Source organism: Hippocampus bargibanti, linkage group LG16 (genome assembly GCF_051943395.1).
Source record: "Hippocampus bargibanti isolate YZ-2025 linkage group LG16, ASM5194339v1, whole genome shotgun sequence".
NCBI classification, from domain to species: Eukaryota; Metazoa; Chordata; class Actinopteri; order Syngnathiformes; family Syngnathidae; genus Hippocampus; species Hippocampus bargibanti.
The window spans coordinates 2,245,431-2,268,427 of record NC_142749.1 but is presented as its reverse complement, the minus strand read 5'-3'; the positions used below and the strand labels follow the sequence as shown (position 1 = coordinate 2,268,427).

The window sequence follows — 22,997 nt, the reverse complement described above, 5'->3', positions numbered from 1 at the left end:
ATGATACAATTTGGCAACGACTCAACATTTTAGCCTCCTTTTCGTTCAGTCCTAAATTCTTCATCCGAGAAAGCGTACGCTGCTGATGATGCATGAATAGAAATTGCAATCAAGGCCACGCATTCTGCCACTCATTGTAATAAGTGAGACGGGTTAATGCACTCTAACAAAGTGTGCATGCATGATAAAATCATAACACACCACAGGGGATGCTATGGCCAGTCTTCCTGCACGAGGCACTCAATGTAATTAAACTAGAAGGTACCCTTGGGTGCATGCAGGGTGGGGTATGTGAGTGGGGGTCGAAGGTTTGCTGGTGTAGGAGGGCTAGAAGCGACAGGACAGGCCTTTCCTCAGGAAAACATATCACCTTCCACCACAATAGAGCTCGCCAGGAAACCATGGGCAGCCACATTGCTCTCTTGAGTCAATGAATACTTTCAGACACACTCTCGCACTTATCAGTCACACACGCACACAAAGCCTGCACACTCCAGGATGACACGCGACTGAAAGACAGCAAGAATAGCTTTTCAGGTAAGACAGTTTGCATTTCAGACAATTCCATCACGAGAATGGAGACAATATGAATTGTTTGTGTTTTCTGATACATAGTTTTCTTGATCAAAGGTGTGAAACAGGTCAAGTCTCGAATAGATGGTGTTTACCCGCCAGACACTTCACCATGTACACCCACACTAGATAATAAGATCCAATACAACAATCCGCATCCTTTGAAATCCTGAAATATTATATAATATATTGATATATTTCAAGTGGAATTTGGCGGTTATAATCCACTGCAAACTGCCACAAACAAGTCAATTACAAAACAGCAACATGATTATTGTTACTTCGTATCTGGGATTAAAGCTGATTCAATTCCTTTGTGTAGATGTACAGTATCGATCTAATGATTTGTCCTCTGAAGCATACCTCACTGTATATCATCCTCAAATTTGTATCAGTTAAATTAAATCAGAAATCGCTTCTATTCTTCCAACTTAAATCGCATATGTAAGTGCGCTATGTTTAAAAACAAATGTTTCTTGTCACGATCTTTAAGAAAGTATATTGACTCTCTAAGGGACAGCGGGTATTACAGTGGAGAGCCGATCATGTTCATGGGTTACAGGGTGGATGGGAGAGTTCAAAAGAATAGTTTGCCCCATTCATAAAATGTCAGTTGTTCATAATCATAACATCTTAAATTTAATTCTCCACATTACGCAGGCAGGCATTGAGCGAGCGGGATCGGGCGAAGGGTACAGAAGGTGCAACACGTTTAGACCACCCTAAATCAATAAATGTAGAAAATTGTTGAAAAATATCAGATGATGTTTTGGACAAAAATGTTTTGTTACTGTCTTTAAAAAAGAAATTCAACTTTTTGTCATGTCTAGAACGACAAAAAGAGGATGTCATAATGCAAAGATGCATTGGCCCCACATTTTAATATTATTAGCAAATCATAGCAACACTTTCACTTGAAGAAAATGAAGAAAACCAAATCCAAAGATTACAATGAATCCCTGCAGTGGTTTGATTTACTAATCTCCGTCAGTGTGAACGAGCGTTCTCCCTTTCGATGGTGAGATTATTGTTTCGAGGGTGGGATATGTCGTAGAAATCTGGTAAAATACAAGCAATGTATTATAAATGCAAGGAACGGCAGATGAACATCTATCATTGGACTTTGAAATGATGAACTGCACTTAATGTGATAAAAGTATGTTCACTCCATTTTAAACTTAACTCAGTATGTTTTGTATGACAGTTACATAGTTGCAATATACTAATTTTTTCCCCCTTCCTGTTCTTGTTCAACAGTTCAAATCGCAAGTGCGACCATGCCCATTCTAAAGAAGCTCCCAGGTAGGTCAAAGAGTTGCCATGAATTCCCCAGGGTCAATGGTGAACTTATTCTCCCAAGACTTGAATTGGACCTCAAGGACTTGAATGATCTTAATGATCTGAAGGAGTTGCACAACCTGAAAGATCTGAAAAATAACCTGAATCCATTTGAGGATGTTGACCTGGATGAGGATGAAAGGAAAGACAGTAACACGGGCCTCATCATGGGTGAGGTCAGGGGTAATCTTGGGCTCAGGTCCTCTCGTGATGGAGAAGAAGAAGAAAATGAGCTCAACGCTGAGAGACACGGGGTGGGAAATCCCAAAGGAAAGCCGTTGAGGGGCACCCTGGAGCGGATTTGTGGGGTGTCACCACTGAAAACACTTGGAAAATTGGGCAAGGGGCTCCGCAAATCTGGACGAAGTGTGTGGAGGCACAACTCACCACACTACAGCCCCGGAGACGCAAAAACGCTCCCAACAGAGAGGGAAAAAAGGAAAGGACTACGCAGAAGCTCAGAGGGAATTATGACTCTATTCCGGTGAGGAGAAACATCATTATTTACCACAAAAATCATATACAGTAAAGTCTCGTTATATCGATATTCAAGGGAGTCCGAAAAAATATCGATATAACCGGGACTATTGATATATCCGACCTTGTTTGCATGTAATTTTCTCCGTACGTGCATAGAAATAGTATCGATATAACCGGGACTATCGATATATCCGATATCGATATAACGAGACTTTACTGTATATGCAAAAAAATAAAAAATAAAATTCCTCAGGTCAAATTGAATAAAATTGTGAGGAAATTTTAATTGTTGGGAATTAATATTGTGTGCATAAAACCCTTGTTATGTAATAATCTGCTGAGGTGCTTTCAGCGGCATGTTGCATACTGACAGTACCCTCCTTAATAGAACTATTTTGTATATTTACAGATTCAGTTTCGGAGTTACATACTTAAAAAACAAAAAATAAAACAACAAGAACAACAATTAACAAAGTCGTTCATTCCGGGAACAATATTTGTATGAAGCCTCTTCTTACCCCCACCTCATATATATTGTTATTTTGTTTTATATTGCGGATCCTATGCAGCATTACCGGCCGATATAAAGAGGAACGCAGAGAAAGCCTGCCCTGTGGGTACCTGAATGCAGACAACGAGGTGGAGGCTACTAGGCGGTCCTCCTTCCTCAGGGAGGTCAGCCTTGGCAAGCTGAAGAGGGAATCCATGTCCGACAAGGCCTCAGAGGAGACTGAGGATGAATCAGAGGAAGAGGAGCCAGTGGTCAAAACCAGAGAGCCCCTCTCAGGTAGTGAACGATGAACAGATAAGTTACCGATTGTCATAATTGATACGATGAAACTACACTGAATGTCTCTTGTTTTGGGAATTTTGATTCTATCTGCGTACAACAAGTGAAAATGATCTTTTAATCCCTGATTGAGCAAAACATTTGAATTTCAAATACAGTCGAACCTGACCTAAACATTGGGGAAAGTGTATTTTGTTTACCCAGTAAAAAAAATTGTTCTCAAAGTCAAAGTCAAAGTCAGCTTTATTGTCAAATATGCTAATATGCATGACATACAGCACAGATGAAATCACTGTCCTCTCGGACCCAGTGTGCACGGCACTTATAATGACTTTGACAAACATAATAAACACGAAAACGACAATTTGCCGGGAGAGGAGCCGCACAATACATACCGCACAATATATATATATATATATATATATATATATATATATATATATATATATATATATATATATATATATATATATATATATATATATATATATATATATATATATATATATATATATATATATATATATATATATATATATATATATATATAAATCAATTGTGTCTAATTTTGGAACTAACAGACTCAAAAAGCAAATTTTGAAGTATAGTTTGGAGCAGGCTATACACAAATGTCCTTGAATTTGGGGACCGCTGGTTTCTGGTCTGTAAAATTGAAAGTCCAATGTATAGAAAAGCGTTGGGAAAAATCAGAAAGTCCAACTGCCTTCTTTTTTATTCCAGTTTAAGTGACACAAATTGCCTTATAAATGGGGACTGACTCAACCTATACCTATAATCCTGAGTCATTGAGTTCGATCAATAGAGTCTCAAAACAAGGAACTCTGCATCATACACTCGGTTCTGGGAGATAGAAATTCTACATTATTTCTGTTCACTGAGTCGACAAAGGAATAATGTTTGTCATAGAAAAGTGCATAGCATAATAAAAAATAGATAAGACTCAATTGCCTTCAAATCACATGGATCCAAGATTTGTTGTGGACTTTGATGCAGTTGTTAAATGTAACTTGTGTAGTTTTGGGTACGTAACTTCCATTTGACCGAGTCTGTATCTAAGGAAGACTGGGTACATGATGGAATATGTGTTCTCTCACATTTTCAGATGTTATTTTTCCAAATCACTGGAATAAATTTGGTCTATGCTTTATTTTCAACAGTACTGGAGATTCTACAGTTAGTCAATCATCGAGATCTGCTCCTTGCCGACACACATATTCAGGAACTAGAGCGAGAGTGTGAGCTGTTGTCGCTTCTGCCAACTCCCGTTGTCAGTCCCGTCGTCAGTCCCGTCGCCAGCCCTGCTTTTAGTCCCTTCAATCCCCCTGGCATGATTCCCCTGTCATGTTCATCTCTGGATGAGTCACTCAGCTCCAATGCAACTCTGGATTCAAGTCGTCGGAAAGAGAAGGATGTAGAGCTCCTCTATGAAGCTTTGATGAAGGAGATGTGGGATGTTGTGCGAGAATCTCTCCGGCAACCCAGCGCTGGGCCCAATCTTGGGCTTGTGGTACTGGTTATTCAACAGGAAGAGCATGCAGATGTGACCTGGGCTCTAAGAGAAGACAGCAAGCCACAACGAAATCCGGACGTGGCTCCCCTGACGCAACAAAGCCACCGTCCTCGTCGAATGAAGATGAAGTGGAAAGAAGCTGTGGCGGAGGCTGCTGATTGGAGCCTCCCGGACCAGGTGGACACTCAGGCAGGTCAGCTAAAGTCATACCTGGAGCGCCTGAGGAGTCGGATGGTGGATGACCTGGATGCAGCCAAGAGGAACGCCGTGTCCATTTACCCTGAGGAGTTCTCTGCGTTCCAGGTTTATGTGGAAAGTTATCATCAAGCCGTGGCTAAACGTCTAAGAAACCTTACCCATGGCCCACTGCAGATAACTGATGTCTACTCACTGTTGGACTGGTTCTACAACATCTACAACCGGTAGATTACAGTGTACACTATACTAATGCTAGAACAAGGGTGTCAAACACATTTTATTCCCTCGGGCCACATTGTAGTTATGGTTTCCCCTCGGGGGCCGTTGAGAATTTTAAAAAGCCATTGGAATGTTTAATCCCCTCCACATACAGAGCGCACAACAAATTGATTAACGACTAGTTTTCAAATCAGAAGTCAAGAATAAAGACTGTTATTGTGGTTTACACACAACAATTTGAAATGTTGCAATTAACATGGTTGATTTGCTTACATGGGCCGAATAAAATGATGTGGCGGGCCAGATCTGGCCCCCGGGACTTGACTTTGACATCTGTGTGCTTGAGTTACTTCATGCTATAACTTAAACGACATTTACTCCTTTTTCTGTTTGGATAAGTACTGAAAAAACATGTCATGCATTTTTATCTTTTCCAGTGATGTTCTGGGAACCATTGGAACCGTCATGCCAATCAACTATGCCTCCCTGGAACCTATTCTGCCTCCAGACACGGTGGACCAATTAGAAACGGAGTGCCTTAATATTGTCAAAGTAAGAAAATTATTTTCTTTTGTCTGCCTCTTGGAAAATATAATAACAGATTCAACCTCGCAATGTGACTTCTAGGAGAAGGTGACAAAAGAGCTAATTCAGGTTCTGGATGACGAAGAGAGGCGATGGGCCCATACTCTACACATAGAGGAGTATCAGTCCCACCTAGCACGCTCGGTCATTCAGGTAAATATTCAGATCATTTCGGCTATTTTAAAACAAGGCACAACTCTATCAACGCATCTATACAATATCCCATTTAACATCCCATGTATTTCACAACTTTAGAGGCTGAAAGTAGATCTGGACATATCTACATCTGTAAACCAGTTCCTAGGGGCAAGAGTGGCTCGCTTCAGTCTCATCGGTTTGGCTGACTTTCTTTTTAGGTGAGTTGAAAAACAACAACAAGGACCATGCCGAGTTTATAGCTACTATAGGACAATTAAAGGACAACCGACATCACTTTTTTGTTTCCTAACTGACATCAGAAAAACGTTTTATAGCATCTAAAATACCCAAAACACGCAGTATGATATTTTTATTCAAATGCAAAACACCAATAAAAATGACTTAAAGTATCCAAAATCTGCAAAAAATTCAGCTGTGAATTGGGCATTTTCAGAAAGTCCCGCCCCCATTGCTGGAGAATCAAAACAATGGCTTCAGATTCGGAGAATATGCTTTCTTGTTACACATCCAGTTATGAATATGATTCAAATACAGTGAGACCTACGAACACCTTATCTTACGAACTTTTCATCTTACGAACGTCAAATTTATGAAAATTAAACCTTTTAATAAGCACTATTTTCATAATACACACCCACCACGGCTGGTGAATCAAGCACACGACCTTCGGATCTGGCGGAGTGATCTTCGGCGGAAGCACACGACCGAACAGCGCTACTTTACACACCCCCTCTCATTGAATGCACACATCGATCGCCTACTTGGAGCTTTTTGCTGATAAATTTACTATGATGGGACCGAAAAAAAAAAACACCACAGGCTCGTGTTCAGCCCAAGAAGACACAAAATAAAATCACCGTCACTGAGAAGAAGGAGATAATTGAAAAACACGAACGAGGTGTGCGTTTGTGTGATTTAGTGGCTGAGCACGGCTATGCTAAGTTAACCATTGCTACCATTGTCCGGAACAGAAAAGCCATCAAAGGTGCGTCTGTTACAAAAGGTGTTTCCGTGCTCTCAAAGCGACGGTCTCGGGCAATCGAAGAAGTTGAAAAACTTTTGTTAATTTGGATTAACGAAAAGCAGCTATCCGGCGGCAGCGTGAGAAAAGGTATTTTGTGCGACAAAGCATGGCTAATTCATGCCGATATCGCCATGCGCCAACCTGCAGGTTTGGCGCCTATTGAGGATTTCAAAGCCAGTAACGGATGGTTCGAGAACATCTGAGGAGGAGATGGCTGCAGCATCAAGTGAGCTCATAAAGGCAATGTTGGCAAAGTAGAATGATGTGCAGGCTTTTACCGAACAGTTCCATTCAGAAAAGACTGTGGCTATGACAATCATCAACATGATGAACGATAATGTGATGCTTCAGCTTCGTAAGACCTTACAAGTCAGAAAGCAACAGGTGTGAATTAAGAGGTTTTTAATCAGCAAAAATGATGAGGAGTCTCCAAAGAAAAAAGAAGAGAAGCCACACCAGAGGTTAAGTTACCAACAGTCCCACACTACCAACAGGCCCACACTTTTCGCCTTACACACTCTGTCTGGGAACCAATTAAGGTTGTAAGTTGAGGTCTCACTGTAGTTCTGAACAGGAAAGCATACATGTTTGCAATCGATTAAAGAATTCATTCCGTGCCATTTTGAGGCAACATTGGGAGGAAATGTATCACCAAAAAAGAGGCGGAAGATGGCGACCGAGCTCCTGTGAGGAATTAATCAGCCCGTTTCCACATGCTGATAAATTCCTTATATTGAGCTTGGTCACCCTCTTCTGGCTCTTTTTGGTGCAACATGGCGTTTTCAGACCAAACAAGCACAGCAAAATGCATTGACGTGATGGAAGGACTGCTACAATGTGTCTTTTTTTTCGGTCAGGGGCATTCCTTCAGTAACGTCACGTATGGACTCGTCACCAACTCAAAAACAAGACTTCCAGAATATTCAGCGCGAGTCTTAAAACGTAAAATATAGCTATATGTCGTGGAATCTTTGTAAAATACGCTCAGTAGAAGTCATTTGAAGCCATTTCACAAATTATGGACACAACTTGTCCGGAGACGTCGGTTGTCCTTTAACTTTGACAACAGATCAATTTTATATCAGATTCATGCACATTTTATGTACATCCTAGGTTCTGTATTGACAGAGTGGGCTACTATTGTAAAGCTAAAATGACAGTTTACGTTCGGATATTAATTTTAAAAAATGTTTTTTTTTTTTGGTAACTTAAATATGAGTCAAAACTTAAAGTACAGTAGCTAACAGTGTCTGAAACTCATGACAAAAAGTTACCGGACACCAGGGCGGACAACTCTGAAAAGTTGCCTGCCCAGCCATAAAGTTGCCTGCCCCATTTTTCACAACTCCAAACACAATAAGACGACTAATCGCAAAAAAAAACCATTGCAAAGTATTAAGGATTGATAATCAGAATATATAACAGAACAACACTTAAAATTAAGTAATTGATATACCTACCAATGTAGCCACAAGGGAGCACAAGCCAGTGTCTTATTGTGTCGGTCCCAAGCCCGGATAAATACAGAGGGTTGTGTCAGGAAGGGCATCCGACGTAAAAAAAAAAAACTTGCCAAAACAAATATGCGAATCAAACCTATGGAATGGGGAGGTGCAGGAGTGTATACAAAGAAAGAGGTTAGCAAAGAAGAAGTGGGACACTTTGAGGACGGACGAGAGTAGACAGCAGTACAAGGAGATGCAGCGCACGGTTAAAGTTTAGGTGGCAAAGGCCAAACAAGAGGCCTATGATGATTTGTATGCTCGGCTGGACAGCAAGGAAGGTGAGACTGATCTTTACAGGCTGGCGGGACAGAGAGACAAAGATGGTAAGGACCTGCATCAGGTTCGGGTAATTAAGGATAGAGATGGGAATGTATTAACAGGTGCCAGTAGTGTGATCGCAAGATGGAAATAGTACTTTGAAGAATTGATGAATGTGAAAAATGAGAAGGAACAAAGAGTCGAAGACGTGACTGTTGTGGACCAAGACGTCGCAAGCATTAGCAAGGATGAAGTGAGGAGGGCGCTGAAGAGGATGAAGGGGCAAAGGCACTCGGGCCTGATGCTTTACCAATCGAGGTATGGAAGTGTCTTGGAGAGGTGGCGGTGGTGTGCCTGACTGGGTTATTCAACAAGATCTTAGATGGTGAACAGATGCCTGAAGAATGGAGACGAAGTGTACTGGTGCCCATTTTTAAGACAAAGGAGATGTGCAGAGTTGTACTAATTATACTAACAGAGGAATAAAGGTGATGAGCCATACAATAAAACTCTGGGAAAGAGTAGTACTAGACTAAGAGCAGAAGTGAACACTTGTGAGCAGCAGTATGGCTTCATGCCAAAAAAGAGTACGACAGATGCAGTGTTTGCTTTAAGAATGCTGATAGAGAAGTAAAGAGAAGGTCAGAAGGAATTGCATTGTGTCTTTGTAGATCTGGAGAAAGCGTATGACAGGGTGCCCAGAGAAGAGCTGTGGCATTGCATGAGGAAGTCTGGAGTGACGGAAAAGTATGTCAGAGCAGTACAAGACATGTATCATGACTGTAAGACAGTTGTGAGGTGTGCTGTCGGTATGAATGAGGAATTCAAGGTGGAGGTGGGACTCAACCGGGGGTCAGCTCTGAGCCCCTTCTTGTTTGCTATGGTGATGGACAGGCTGACAGACGATGTTAGACAAGAATCTCCTTGGACCATGATGTTTGCAGATGACATTGTGATCTGTAGCGAGAACTGGGAACAGGTGGCGGAGAAACTAGAGATGTGGAGATATGCCCTGGAAAGGAGAGGAATGAAGATCAGTCGCAGCAAGACGGAATAGCAATAGCAAAAGTGATGCTACAGGGATAAGAGATAAAGAAGGTGGAGGATTTTAAGTACTTGGGGTCAACTGTCCAGAGCAATGGAGAGTGTGGAAAAGAGGTGAAGAAGCGTGTCCAGGCAGGCTGGAGCGACTGGAGAAAAATGTCAGGTGTGATGTGTGATAGAAGGATTTCAGCTAGGATGAAAGGAAAAGTGTATAAAACCGTGGTGAGACCAGCCACGATGTTTGGACTGGAGACAGTGCCACTGAAGAAAAGATAGGAAGCAAAGCTGGAGGTAGCAGAGCTGAAGATGTTGAGGTTTTCTTTGGGAGTGACCAGGTTGGATAGGATCAGGAATGAGTACATTAGAGGGACAACTCATATCAGAGGCTTTGGAGAGAAAGTCAGAGAGGCCAGGCTGAGATGGTTTGGACATGTCCAGAGGAGAGAGAGTGACTATATCGGGAGAAGAGTGCTAAGCCCTGAACTGCCAGGCAGGAGACCTAGAGGAAGACTAAAGAGGAGGTTTATGGAGGAGGTCAAAGAGGGCATGAAGGTAGCTGGTGTGAGAGAAGAGGATGCACAAAACCGGGATAGATGGAGGACATTGATTCGCTGTGGCGACCCCTGAGGGGAAAAGCCGAAAGGAAAAGAAGAAGAAATCAGAAAAGAAACATAGTCTTAATCATGAAATAAAAATACATATCTTTTTTTTCCATATCTTTTTTTACATATCAAGATCAAGAATGTCCATAACAAGTTGAGAAAGATGCCCGCCTCTCAGTTCTGAGTTTTATCTCATGAGTGGAGTTTTTAGACTCTACTTTGGCTTCCTCCTACATTTCAAAGACAAAATCAAATGAACAAAATAAATAAAACAAAACAAACAAAAAACAAAAACAAAACAACACAATTTGTGGAATATTTAAGTGTGTGCAGTCAAATACACAGAATCAATCACCTCACAACCGGACAGCAATTTCAGCAAAACACCATTTTCTGATCCGCTTTATCCACACAAATGTTGTGGGGCACGCTGAAGCTAATTCCAGCTGACTTTGGCAAGGAAGCAGGGTCCACCCTGAACTGGTTGCCAGCTAGTTGTAGAACAGACATAGGCCTATCCACACTCATAATCATACCTAGCATTAATTTGAGTGTTCCATTAACATGCCACAGATGTGTTCGGAAAGTGGAAGGAAACTGGATCACCGCGAGAAACCTCACGCATGGAGAGAACACGGAAACTCCACACAGGCGGGCCAGAGCCATGCACTTCTGCATTGTGAGGCAGACATTCTAACTAGTCGACTACTGTGACGCAAAATACCAATCTGAACTAAAACTACAATATTATACATGCTGGAACCATCAAAGTCACACAATTTGGGGTTCCACACATATATAATTGAACAAAATTGAAATCAACAAGCATCACCCAAAAGATTGTGTCCGGAATTCAAGATTGCTACTGATCAACATGGCTATTTCTTGGGACGAGATTCTCAATGAAAATGTTGTATATAAGTTTTCAGAGAAAAGTAGAGATGTTTCATGAGACCCAGGCAGAGTTTGGTGATCGAGGTGATGGATATGTGTCCAGGACCATTGCTCTAGTCAACTGCTGCCCTCCTCTCAGGTAAAACAAACATTTCTTCAACTGCTGCCTTTTTTGGATGGGATTTAGTAATTGGTTTGAATACATACTGTATATTGATGTTATGGCTGCATACTGTAGATCCTTTGTGGAGCGCTGCAGGCAGTGTGACCCACAGGCCAGCGAGGACTCAGCAAAGAGAGCCAACTCCTCCCTGGATAGAATCATCAACCAGTCTGTGAGGGTGCTGGCTGATCGGCTGTTTGAGCACATCAGGGTGAGCAAATGTTCAGTCAGGTGTTTTGAAATAAACCACCAATGGCAGACAATAACAGTGGCAAAAATTGAGATGACAAGTAAGACGAGTACGAAAGTTAAAAGAGAACAGTTGGTAAACATGTCTATAAAATATACCAGAATTGACAGGACTATAAAATAAGGAAAATATCCAAGATCCTGTCCTTTGAACACAGGTTTATTTTTCCAACTTTTGGTCCACAACTCCCAAATGAACGAGAACACAACTCCTCCAGCTACTCAAACACTTGCTGCTTTCTTCAGCCAATCAGAGAACATCAACAGAAACTTGTTGAAGAAATTATCAAACGGAATATAATTTAGGTAATCCTAACACAAAACAATATGGGACAAACCTTCGCCCAATTTCTCACCTTCCTTTTATTTCCAAAATCCTTGAAAAAGTTGTTTCCTCCTAGCTACACTCTCACCTCTCCCAGAACGATCTCTACAAACCATTTCAATTTATAATTGTATTTTATTTATTATTGTATCTATGCTTGTCTGTGACTATAGTGTCCTTGAGCACTTTGAAAGGCACTTGAAATAAAATGTATTATTCTTATTATTAAACAGAAAATTACAATATTACAAAATCGTACATATATACAAGCATATAGACAAATGACGACTAATGAAAATATGAAATATAAATGTAGTACAATGGATCAGAGTGCCCCTCTTTTAACTTAATGATCAGTTGTCTTTGGAAACTTTATTTTTTTCCCCGGAAGCAATTTTATTATCTTGAGCAACCAACGACTGACAACATACTTATTACTCACTCTTAAGACCACAAGTCGGCTTCAATATCACTTTCTACTTTTACTTTCACTCTCAATGGCTACATACGAAACCGCAAAGCAAGTGAATAATACAGAAGTGAAATAACATTGTAATTTGTAAAATGTAAAATGGAACTGTATAGTGCCACTTAGCAGTTTTTTTGACGACGATACTAGTGCAGCGTGTTCTACCGGAAACAAATTCCTTGTGTGTTCTACATACTTGGCAATAAAGATGATTCTGATTCTGATTCTGATTCTGATTTGGTTGTAAATGAAAAGAACACCTCTGATTATTTTCCTTTCACATTTGCGCGGCAATAATTACATATGTTCATTCTACCAGCAAAATGTCTCCATAAACTCCAACTAGTCCAAAATTCCTCTGCCCAGATCATCACTAGAACCCCCCCCCCCCCTTTCACCACATCACCCTGTCCTCCAGCAGCTCCACTGGCTCCCTGTTAAACTTCGTATTGAATTCAAAATACAGTGAGACCTCAACTTACGAACTTAATTGGTTCCCAGACAGAGTGTGTAAGGCGAAAAGTGTGTATCTAGAAAAAAAGTTTCTCATAGGAAACCATTAAAATGGGAATAATCCGTTCCCGGGTTTCCATAAAATATACTTTTCAACTAAATAAGCCTTAAAATGACACACGACACACCTTATTCTGTGTATAATAAATGTGCTATTGTATTGTAATGAAAGAAATACACTGCATTATATCATAAAGTCACTTTATTTATATTTGTGATGGTCATTGATGGCTTGATGGAATGGTGTTGGAGGTCGAAGGTCAAAGGGAATTGCTGTTTGGAAAGATGCACATTACATGAGGACTGTAATTAAAGAAATAAACTGTGATGTAAAATAAAGTTTTATTTACCTTTTTGATGGTCGTTGATGGCTTATGGAAGGAGAGTCACTTTCCATAAGGACTGTTGGTAACTTAACCTCTGGTGTGGCTTCTCTTCTTTTTTCTTTGGAGACTCCTCATCATTTTTGCTGATTAAAAACCTCTGAATTGACACCTGTTGCTTTCTGACTTGTAAAGTCTTACAAAGCTGAGGCATCACATTATTGTTCATCATGTTGATGATTGTCATAGCCACAGTCTTTTCTGAATGGAACTGTTCGGTAAAAGCCTGCACATCATTCCACTTTGCCAACATTGCCTTTATGAGCTCACTTGATGCTGCAGCCATCTCCTGCTCAGATGTTCTTGAACCATCCGTTACTGGCTTTAAAATCCTCAATAGGCGCCAAACCTCCAGGTTGGCGCATGGCGATATCGGCGTGAATTAGCCATGCTTTGTCGCATAAAATAGCTTTACTCACGCTGCCGCCGGATAGCTGCTTTTCGTTAATCCAAATTAACAAAAGTTTTTCAACTTCTTCAATTGCCCGAGACCGTCGCTTTGAGAGCATGGAAACACCTTTTGCAACAGATGCACCTTTGATGGCTTTTCTGTTCCGGACAATGGTAGCAATGGTTAACTTAGCATAGCCGTGCTCGGCCACTAAATCACACAAACGCACACCTCGTTCGTGTTATTCAATTATCTCCTTCTTCTCAGTGACGGTGATTTTATTTTGTGTCTTCTTGGGCTGAACACGAGCCTGTGGTGTTTTTTTTTTCGGTCCCATCATAGTAAATTTATCAGCAAAAAGCTCCAAGTAGGCGATCGACGTGTGCATTCAATGAGAGGGGGTGTGTAAAGTAGCGCTGTTCGGTCGTGTGCTTCCGCGGAAGATCACTCCGTCAGATCCAAAGGTCGTGTGCTTGATGGACCGGCCGTGGTGGGTGTGTATTATGAAAATAGTGGTTATTATAAGGTTTAATTTTCATAAATTTGACGTTCGTAAGATGAAAAGTTCGTAAGATAAGGTGTTCGTAAGTTGAGGTCTCACTGTACTTCTGTTTACATTCAAAGCCATCCATAACCTTGCCCCCCCCCCCCCCCCCCCCCCCCCGTATCTGTCTGACCTGCTTAAAATTTCCGTTCCCTCTCGGTCCCTCAGATCCTCATCCTCCCTTCACCTCTATGTGCCTTCTGCCCGTCTCACCACAATGGGGTGCAGAGCTTTCAGCCGCTCTGCTCCCAAACTCTGGAACTCACTTCCACCCAACATCCGTAATATTGACTCCCTCCCTACTTTCAAATCCTCCCTCAAAACTCTAGTTCAGGCGTCGGCAACCCGCGGCTCTAGAGCCACATGTGGCTCTTTCACCCCCCTGCTGCGGCTCCCTGCGGCTTTAGAAAATAAATAATGAGTATTTAATTCAATGTATATTATTTTAATTCGTTCATTTTTAAAATGTAATTCTAAATTTGAAGATTATGGTGATTATAAATAATACAAAATAAAACGTATAATTTTTTTTTTTTTTTCTCATAATTTTTTTTGCTCATAATATACGTCACAACCATCGACAGTTGACGTATATCCGGTCACAACCGCCAAATTGCGCACGATTTCTTGAATTTTTCGACCCCCAGGTAGGCCAACTATGGATAAATCTATGAAAAGAAAAGTGTCTGAAGAAAACAGAACGTTTAATGATACGTGGGCAGATTCGTTCGCCTGACAGACGACAGCTTACAGTCCTGTGTGAAGATGAGTGTCCTGTGTGCTGAGGTACAGGAGCAGAAATCACATTAATCAGGTGATAAATATTATATTTGCCATTTTGCAAATATTCTTTTTTTTTTTTTCAAATAGACATTGAGTATTATATTTGAAAGTAATCTTCAACCCAACGTCTTTTTGTCGGAGTTTAAAATGTTTTTGTTGCGTGCAGAAATATAATTTCGCTTCTCTGTAACAGTTCATTGATTCATAAATGCAACACACTATACTTTGTTTATGCATATGTAAAGGTAAAAAACGATGATGAAAAGATGCAGTGTTGTCTTCATTTTAAATGTTAAAAGGATTTTGTGGCTCCCAGTGTTTTCTTTTCTGTGGGTAATGGATCCAAATGGCTCTTTGAGTCGTAAAGGTTGCCGACCCCTGGTATAGTTCAATCAGCTATTTTATTATTTAGCATTTTATTTATGGTTTTATTGATCTGTGTATTGTTCTTTTGATTGGATAGTGTCCTTGAGTGTTCAGAAAAGCACTTGGAAATTAAATATATTATTATTATTATTATTATTATTATTATTATTATTATTATTATTATTATTATTACAGTAAAGTCTCGTTATATCGATATTCAAGGGAGTTCGAAAAAATATCGATATAACCGGGACTATCGATATATCCGACCCTGTTTGCATGTAATTTTCTCCGTGCGTGCATAGAAATAGTATCGATATAACCGGGACTATCGATATATCCGATATCGATATAACGAGACTTTACTGTATTATTATTATTATTATTATTATTATTATTATTATTAACCGAACACATTTTCATTCACCATTTGAAACCTTTTTGATCCATTGTTATTTTCAGCCCTTTTTTGACAAAATAGTCAAGAGAAAATGGCTGAACAACACAGACACATTTGAGGCCATTGAAGCCAGCATTAAACAACACTTCAAAAAGTTCAGAAGGATGGATCCTCCACCTTATCAGGTATGCGTTAACAGAAATAATCTGTGTATCTGGTGTTTGATGAGGAGAAAAAAAAATATCTTTGCATTTTTCAAATGACAGACGCTGGTGGGTGAGGTTCATCGTCGGGTCCTGGTAGAATATGTCCGAGCCATTATGCGGGGACGGCTCATTTGCACCTCTTCCAAGATGAGAAAGAGAATGGCTTTCCGCTTACAAGATGAAGCCAAACATCTTAAAGGACTCTTTAAGGATTTGGTGAGTGTGTTCTTCAGACAAAATTCTTCATTATCAGGTATTACAGATTTTAATGACAGTATTGTCACAATCGCCTTAATAATAACGGTAAAATTAGGTGGCACTGAAGTTCTCAACTTGGGCCCAAATGTTTACCTCATTCAAACTAATTGTAGCAATTGTGTGCAATGAGAATAAATTTGAGGTGTACAAATTTTAATATTATTATTATTATTATTATTATTATTATTATTATTATTATTATTATTATTTACAGTCACAATGACTAATTCTATATGACTGCTAAAAGATTCAAATCTATCAGCACACCAATGTTTCCGGTTTGATCTTTATTATTGTTATTCTTATTAATTATTATTATTATAACACCAATTCGCATTGCGGTCTCTAAGTCACGTCACACGCACAGGAAGATCTTGAAGTTTACCTGGCAATATCATGCGTGGACCCCAGGGAGTCCATTTCTGTTTCCACAATATCAAACATGGCACACTTGGGTGTAATGCGCTCAGGCCTCTCTGATTTTGTTAGAAAGGATGGATGGCCACAAAAAAAAATATTTCCATCCCACAATCACACACAAATGCATATCTATCTATCTTGTTTTCATTTCATGAAATGATTTTTTCATTTATCCATTTCCTGACACAACACCTCAATTGAACTGTAGTTAATTGTGGACATTCTTCTTCTTTTCCTTTCGGCTTTTCCCTTCAAGGGTCGCCACAGCGAATCAGTGTCCTCTATCTAACCCGATTTTGTGCATCCTCTACTCTCACACCAGCTACCTTCAGGTCCTCTGTGACAACATCCGTAAACCTCCTCTTTAGTCTTCCTCTAGGTCTCCTGCCTGGCAGTTCAGGGCTTAGCACCCTTCTCCCGATATAGTCACTCTCTCTTCTCTGGACATGTCCAAACCATCTCAGTCTGGCCTCTCTGACTTTCTCTCCAAAGCCTCTAATATGAGTTGTCCCTCTAATGTACTCATTCCTGATCCTATCCAACCTGGTCACTCCCAAAGAAAACCTCAACATCTTCAGCGCTGCTACCTCCAGCTCCGCTTCCTGTCTTTTCGTCAGTGGCACTGTCTCCAGTCTCAACATCATGGCTGGTCTCACCGCCGTTTTCTACACTTTTCCTTTCATCCTAGCTGAAACCCTTCTATCACACATCACACCTGACATTTTTCTCCAGCCGTTCCAGCCTGCCTGGACACGCTTCATCACCTCTTTTCCACACTCTCCATTGCTCTGGACAGTTGACCCCAAGTACTTAAAGTCCTCCACCTTCTTTATCTTCTATCTTTATTTGTGGACATTCCTAGTTGTATGAAACTGGGGTTGATCTGAATGTGTGTGTGTGATAGTTCAGACAAATTTGATCAAAGGATTTGATATACACCCTGAACAAAAAGTGTCTATGAAATGACCATTGAGGGACTCCATATTCCATGAACATTTCATTAGATTCAAAGCATCCAAGAGTCACAAAGGAAGTAATTTCTTTCAAGAATGACCATAAACAATTTAGGACTGTTGCATTTAATCCCAATTTTCAACCTCTTCTACTCGACTGTTTATGATGACATTACATATCATCAAGGATGGCAATTCCAATTTGGTTATCTCGGACAGCAGCCCCCAACCTTTTTTGGCCCACAGTGTCATGTCAAAGAATATAGAGGAGCCGGTAAAATTTTAAAATAAAACAGATTTCAGATACTGACACAGACAACCAAAATGGAAGGAATGTAGATTATTGATTCTTTCTGTCTGGTAGAGCTCTCCAGCCCAGAGGTTCGGGACCACTATCTCGGACAGGACCATGTATTTTTTTCACCTACATCTGTACTGTATAGAGAAAAATAGAACACAATACAATAGACGTGCCAAGTCGAATACCAAGGACGGGGGCGGAGAATGGAACCTGCCCTTCTACCTTCCTAGGTCATGAATAAGCCAGACAGTGTTGACACAGGAGTGAGTTCTGAAAAATGGCTGCCGTCAGTGATATGGAGATGAATGATCGTGGCTTACGTTAGCACTAACCTGAAGGGGGAAGAGGGTGTAAAACAACTATTCCTGACAGTGTGGCATTTACCCCCTTTCTGTGACCGAGTTCAAACAAATGTCCATCACCTCGGTTGACAACAGGAAGCTGCTGCGCTCAGAGGGAACTTCCTGTTCCTGTCAGCTGGATGACTTTGAAGTGAGTGAGGGATGGCCTTGATGGCCTTTGTCGCTGAGGAGTAGAATGAAGTGACTATGGAAAATGGGAACTGGGGTCGGGGTGTTTTTATAGTGATGGTTTAAAAAAGAGATTGTTATTTTTAGAAAATACCAACCCAAAGAATTCCACCGTCTTTGGAGGAAATCCATGGGCAGAGAAAACAGAGTTGTAGTTTTGTTATTCACTTTCATCCCCTGGCCTTGGAGAGTTGTCACACCATTCAAGTTTGTCAGGCCACAATACTGACATTCATTTTGACTAAGTATGAAAAGCCAGAAGAAAAAGAAGATGCCATATGCAGGCTAATATTGCTGTTAATTAAAAATAATTCCAGAGGATGCCTGGCTTTCTAACTCTCTCAAATCTCATTTTGTTATCTCTAAAAATGGTCAATGAATAATCCCATCACGTCTGTTTCAGGAATCAAGTTCATCTTGGTTGGACAGTCTCATCTGCCACCTCGCTGACATTGTTCTCCTGGAAGACACACCCTCCATCCAAATGGAGGTTGCTGTCTTGGTGAAAGAGTTTCCAGATATTCGGTAAACGTTTTAACATCTAAAATGTGTTCGGATGTGTCTATAATAACAAACTCTCTGCACTGTATCCCCAAAGGTATTATATTATTCATGCTTACTATAACACATTCAGTTGTTTTTGGCAGTAAGCCAAGTGATATGTATGAGAATGTATTTTTTTGCCACAATGGATCAAAACAAGGAAAGGAATATGAAAACATATCAAATGTTAACTCGGCTATTTTGGGATATGCTATTCTCTTTGAGAATGAATAAGGCTAAGAGGCCTCAGGATAGGATGGAGTCCAAACTACCAAAGATATTTGTTCACAGATTAAGACTGAGATGACAGTTGGCAACTTCACTGCATGTGACGTAGAACTCTCTAAAGAGCAGACAGGAAGCTGCTGTGCAGTATTTCCTGTTCCTGCCACTCTGCAGGCGACAGCCTGGTGCCACAAAAAGAGGGGTAGAAAAAGCTACAGGCTAGCTGCTCACTGCTTGACTCACACATTTTTTAACTGAAAAAAAGTACAGTATTGAGATCGTATATAAAAAAAATCTCCCCAAAATGGTATCGCTTTGTTGTTTCTTCATTTGACATAACCTTTGGGGTTAAATAATTAATACAAAAATCTTGGCCCCTTTTTAAATTTATCTTATTCTTGGGTTTTAGTGTTGCGATTAATGACAGTGTCTGAAACGTCTGCCCGGACGCCCGGGGCATGCAACTTTTTTGTCGGGCGGACAACTTACAAAACATCTCGGCCCGGGTGGCCGACAACTTCTTAAAAAAAATTAAAAAAACAAAAACAAACAGAAAGATTTTTTTTTTAAAATCAAACGTTTCCTTTATTCAATAAACCAAACGTTTGAACAGAGATTTCGAAATCAGAATAAATTATTTCAATTACAAAATCTTCATTCGGTTTGGAAATTTCAGAATTTCGGTTCGTTAGGCAATTTGCATACTCTGCACGGCAGCCAATCAGAAGCCTGCTTCGTGCTTCCGGACTTTCCCGTTATAAGGTCGTGCATTTGCATCTCATTATCCAAAGTAGATGCACAGAATTTCAGCCCCAGAAGAAAGATTCAAAAGAAGCTAACAATTTATGACGTTACAAAATGAAAACGTACATTATCTCGTGACTGTGAAGTGTCCTTGAGAGTTTTGAAAGGCGCTTAGAAATTAAACGTATTACAGTAAAGTCTCGTTATATCGATATTCAAGGGAGTCCGAAAAAATATCGATATAACCGGGACTATCGATATATCCGACCCTGTTTGCATGTAATTTTCTCCGTGCGTGCATAGAAATAGTATCGATATAACCGGGACTATTGATATATCCGATATTGATATAACGAGACTTTACTGTAATTAAACGCCATCTTGAAGTAATTAATTAATTAATTAATTAATTAATTAATTAATTAATTAATTAATATGACAGCACAAAGACACAGAGAGTCATTCATTCTTAAGCACTTTCTGTACCCTCTTTGTTACGTGAAGCAGTTCTAGATGAAAGAGGAGAGGACCAAAGTATCCCTTTCACCAGTGGATCAGGGACGTCACGGTGGAATGTGCACGTCCACTACAAGCTAAATGTTGAAAGCAAAACGCAGCTCTAGCATCCATTGACGAAAAGACATTGTCTCACATCTCCTGTCCCACATAAACCTCTTCAATTCCAACCCATGACAGTTCCATTGTGTTAAATATTATGAGTTCCTTCCCCAAAATGGATGACTCAGATGGATATGATGCAAAGTCATTCCGTATTAATGGCAGCCCAGAGAGTCCTGGTCGACCAGCAGTCGTTACATTCCACTCATCACCTCTGTGTCCTTCCTTTCAACAGGCAGAAGCACGTCTCCACCCTGCTGAACATACGAGGCATGATGCGTCAGACGGAGCGTCTCGAGATTCTTAACATAGTCAAAGACTTTCAGTGTAACTCTGCCTTAATCTGCCGCGAACGTGCCATCTTTTCTGAGATCATCATTACCTCTGAGGTGCACTGCATTAGCCTGGGATTCCTGCGTCTTGCTATGGCTGTCACCAACTGGTTCTCAGATCACCGACCAAGGCAAACACGCAGGAAAAGTACCAGGGGCACAAGACTTCAATCCACCGAGAGTCACAACAATGAAGACACAATTAAATCCAACAAAGAAGAATAGGTGTTGGTGTGAATGTGAGAAGAGCAGTTACAGTCATACTGTGAACGGATGAGACATATATGCACCTTGACAAAAAATAAATGTTGACAGCGGCAGCTTTTGTACAAGCAGCAATGTAAGGAAACTTGACTTGAGGTACTGCTCATTCTGTTCATGATCACATAAAAATATTCTGAACCAACCATCACCTTCATTTTTTGGGGGGGTTGAACAGTCAATGGACGAAAAAGAAGCAATTCATCCTAAGTTTTTTGGGGCTCACAACCAGTCGGAAATGAAAATGACATCATAAGCAAAGGCAATTCAGTATGATGCATAGTTGTTGATCATTTATCCACCCGGCAATATATATATATATACATATATATATACAATATACTGTACCCATTAATGGTTTATATTCTATGGCATGATAGTGATGTGTTGAACTCTCACTGTGAATGGTATGGATCCATTGCTGGAAATCTAATAAAGACCCATTGATTGGGTGGATGGAGTATATTTGAAGTGGTGTCATTGTGCTGTATGTATAAATAATAGTGGCTTGTGCCTTATCGGCTTAGCATGGTTGAATGTCAAGACTTTGTTATTGAACAATTGTGCTCTTCCCTCTGCTGCTAAATTGAGTTTGTTGTGGTCCCAATACACCAGTGTGTCAGTCAACAGCTATTTTAAACCAAACAGACCAAGTTCTGACGCAAACACAACACTGACGCTACAAACACACAAACACACATGCAGCTCACACAAACACATGTCTGAGGTGTTTATGTTAAGCATGTGGCGGTTCGGTTCAGCAAGGTCTTGAAATATGGGGGCTCCACTGTGACTGCTTCGTGACGCTCTCCCTCTGTATAACAAGAAAGGTCACACACGCACCAAGGCCATCAGCGGGATGTTTTTCGATAAACAAAGATTTCCTGTTGTACGCCGAGGTGCCAATGAATTCTTTTATTGGAGCCAAATTTATGTTTTGCGGTAGGGGAATTTCGTTCTTGTCCACTTTTTTTTGCATGTTCATCAAGCATTAAAATTTAAATAATAGAAGTAAGCAATAACATAAGAACCAAGCGACTAACAAAAGAACCAAGCGACATGTTGCTTGTGTCATCCCCAGGAACCTTAGATTAATTCACAGTGTCTGAAATAACGTCTGCCCGGACGCCCGAGGCGTGCAACTTTCGTTGGGTGTACAATTTACAGAACGTCTGAGTGCGGCTAGCCGACAACTTTTTCAAGAAAAAAAATGAAAGTAAAAGATTTGTTTTTTTCAAATCAAACGTTTGCTTTATTCCAATTTTGAAATCTTTTCTTGGAAAGTTTGGAAACTTTGGAATTTCAGGTCGTTTGGCAATTTGGATACTCGGCAGCCAATCAGAAGCCTGCATCGAATAATTTCGTGCTTCCGGGTGCATTTGCATATCATTTTCCAAAGTAGACGTACAGAGAGGTTAGGAATCAAGCCAAAACCCATGCCCCAGAAGAAAGATTCAAAACGACAAATTAAGCAAGGAGCATTTGTGGTAGGTACATCAATTATTTAATTTTAAAGTGTTGTTCTGTAAAATATTCTGATAATCAATCCTTAATACTTTGCAACAATGTTTTTTTTTTTTTTTTTTTTTTTTGCGATTAGTCGCCTTATTGTGTTTCAAGTTGTGAAAAACTTTATGGCTGGGCAGGCAACTTTTCAGAGTTGTCTGCCCTGGTGTTCGCTAACTTTTTGTCATGAGTTTCAGACACTGTTATTCAGTGTGTCTCAATGTGAAAAAAAAATGTGTTTTTATTATTTTTGAAGAAAACCAACCCCCGTTCCATCAATCGTGTATTCCTGTGTATTCGAGGTGAAACGTGTA

At 40.3% G+C, this 22,997-nt stretch overlaps 1 protein-coding gene across 1 annotated transcript; it reads left to right on the top strand.

The window, feature by feature from the left end:
- On the top strand, positions 1 to 21,648 carry exoc3l2a (exocyst complex component 3 like 2a). Its single transcript, XM_089017137.1, has 13 exons — positions 1 to 537; positions 1,831 to 2,395; positions 2,961 to 3,178; positions 4,360 to 5,134; positions 5,567 to 5,681; positions 5,757 to 5,867; positions 5,970 to 6,070; positions 11,229 to 11,339; positions 11,439 to 11,574; positions 15,849 to 15,971; positions 16,053 to 16,208; positions 18,858 to 18,979; positions 20,820 to 21,648. Exons 2-13 carry the CDS (start codon positions 1,851 to 1,853, stop codon positions 21,139 to 21,141), a joined length of 2,835 nt encoding a protein of 944 aa, XP_088873263.1. The 5' UTR covers positions 1 to 537; positions 1,831 to 1,850; the 3' UTR covers positions 21,142 to 21,648.
- Positions 21,649 to 22,997: the final 1,349 nt, after the last annotated feature.

What these genes read in the sequence shown, in the direction of transcription:
- exoc3l2a (XM_089017137.1), top strand. Translation starts at nt 1,851, where the DNA reads ATGCCCATTCTAAAGAAGCTCCCAGGTAGGTCAAAGAGTTGCCATGAA. An exon ending in AGTGCCTTAATATTGTCAAA is followed by an intron (nt 5,682 to 5,756) that starts GTAAGAAAATTA and finishes TGTGACTTCTAG; the next exon opens with GAGAAGGTGACAAAAGAGCT. An exon ending in TGGATCCTCCACCTTATCAG is followed by an intron (nt 15,972 to 16,052) that starts GTATGCGTTAAC and finishes TTCAAATGACAG; the next exon opens with ACGCTGGTGGGTGAGGTTCA.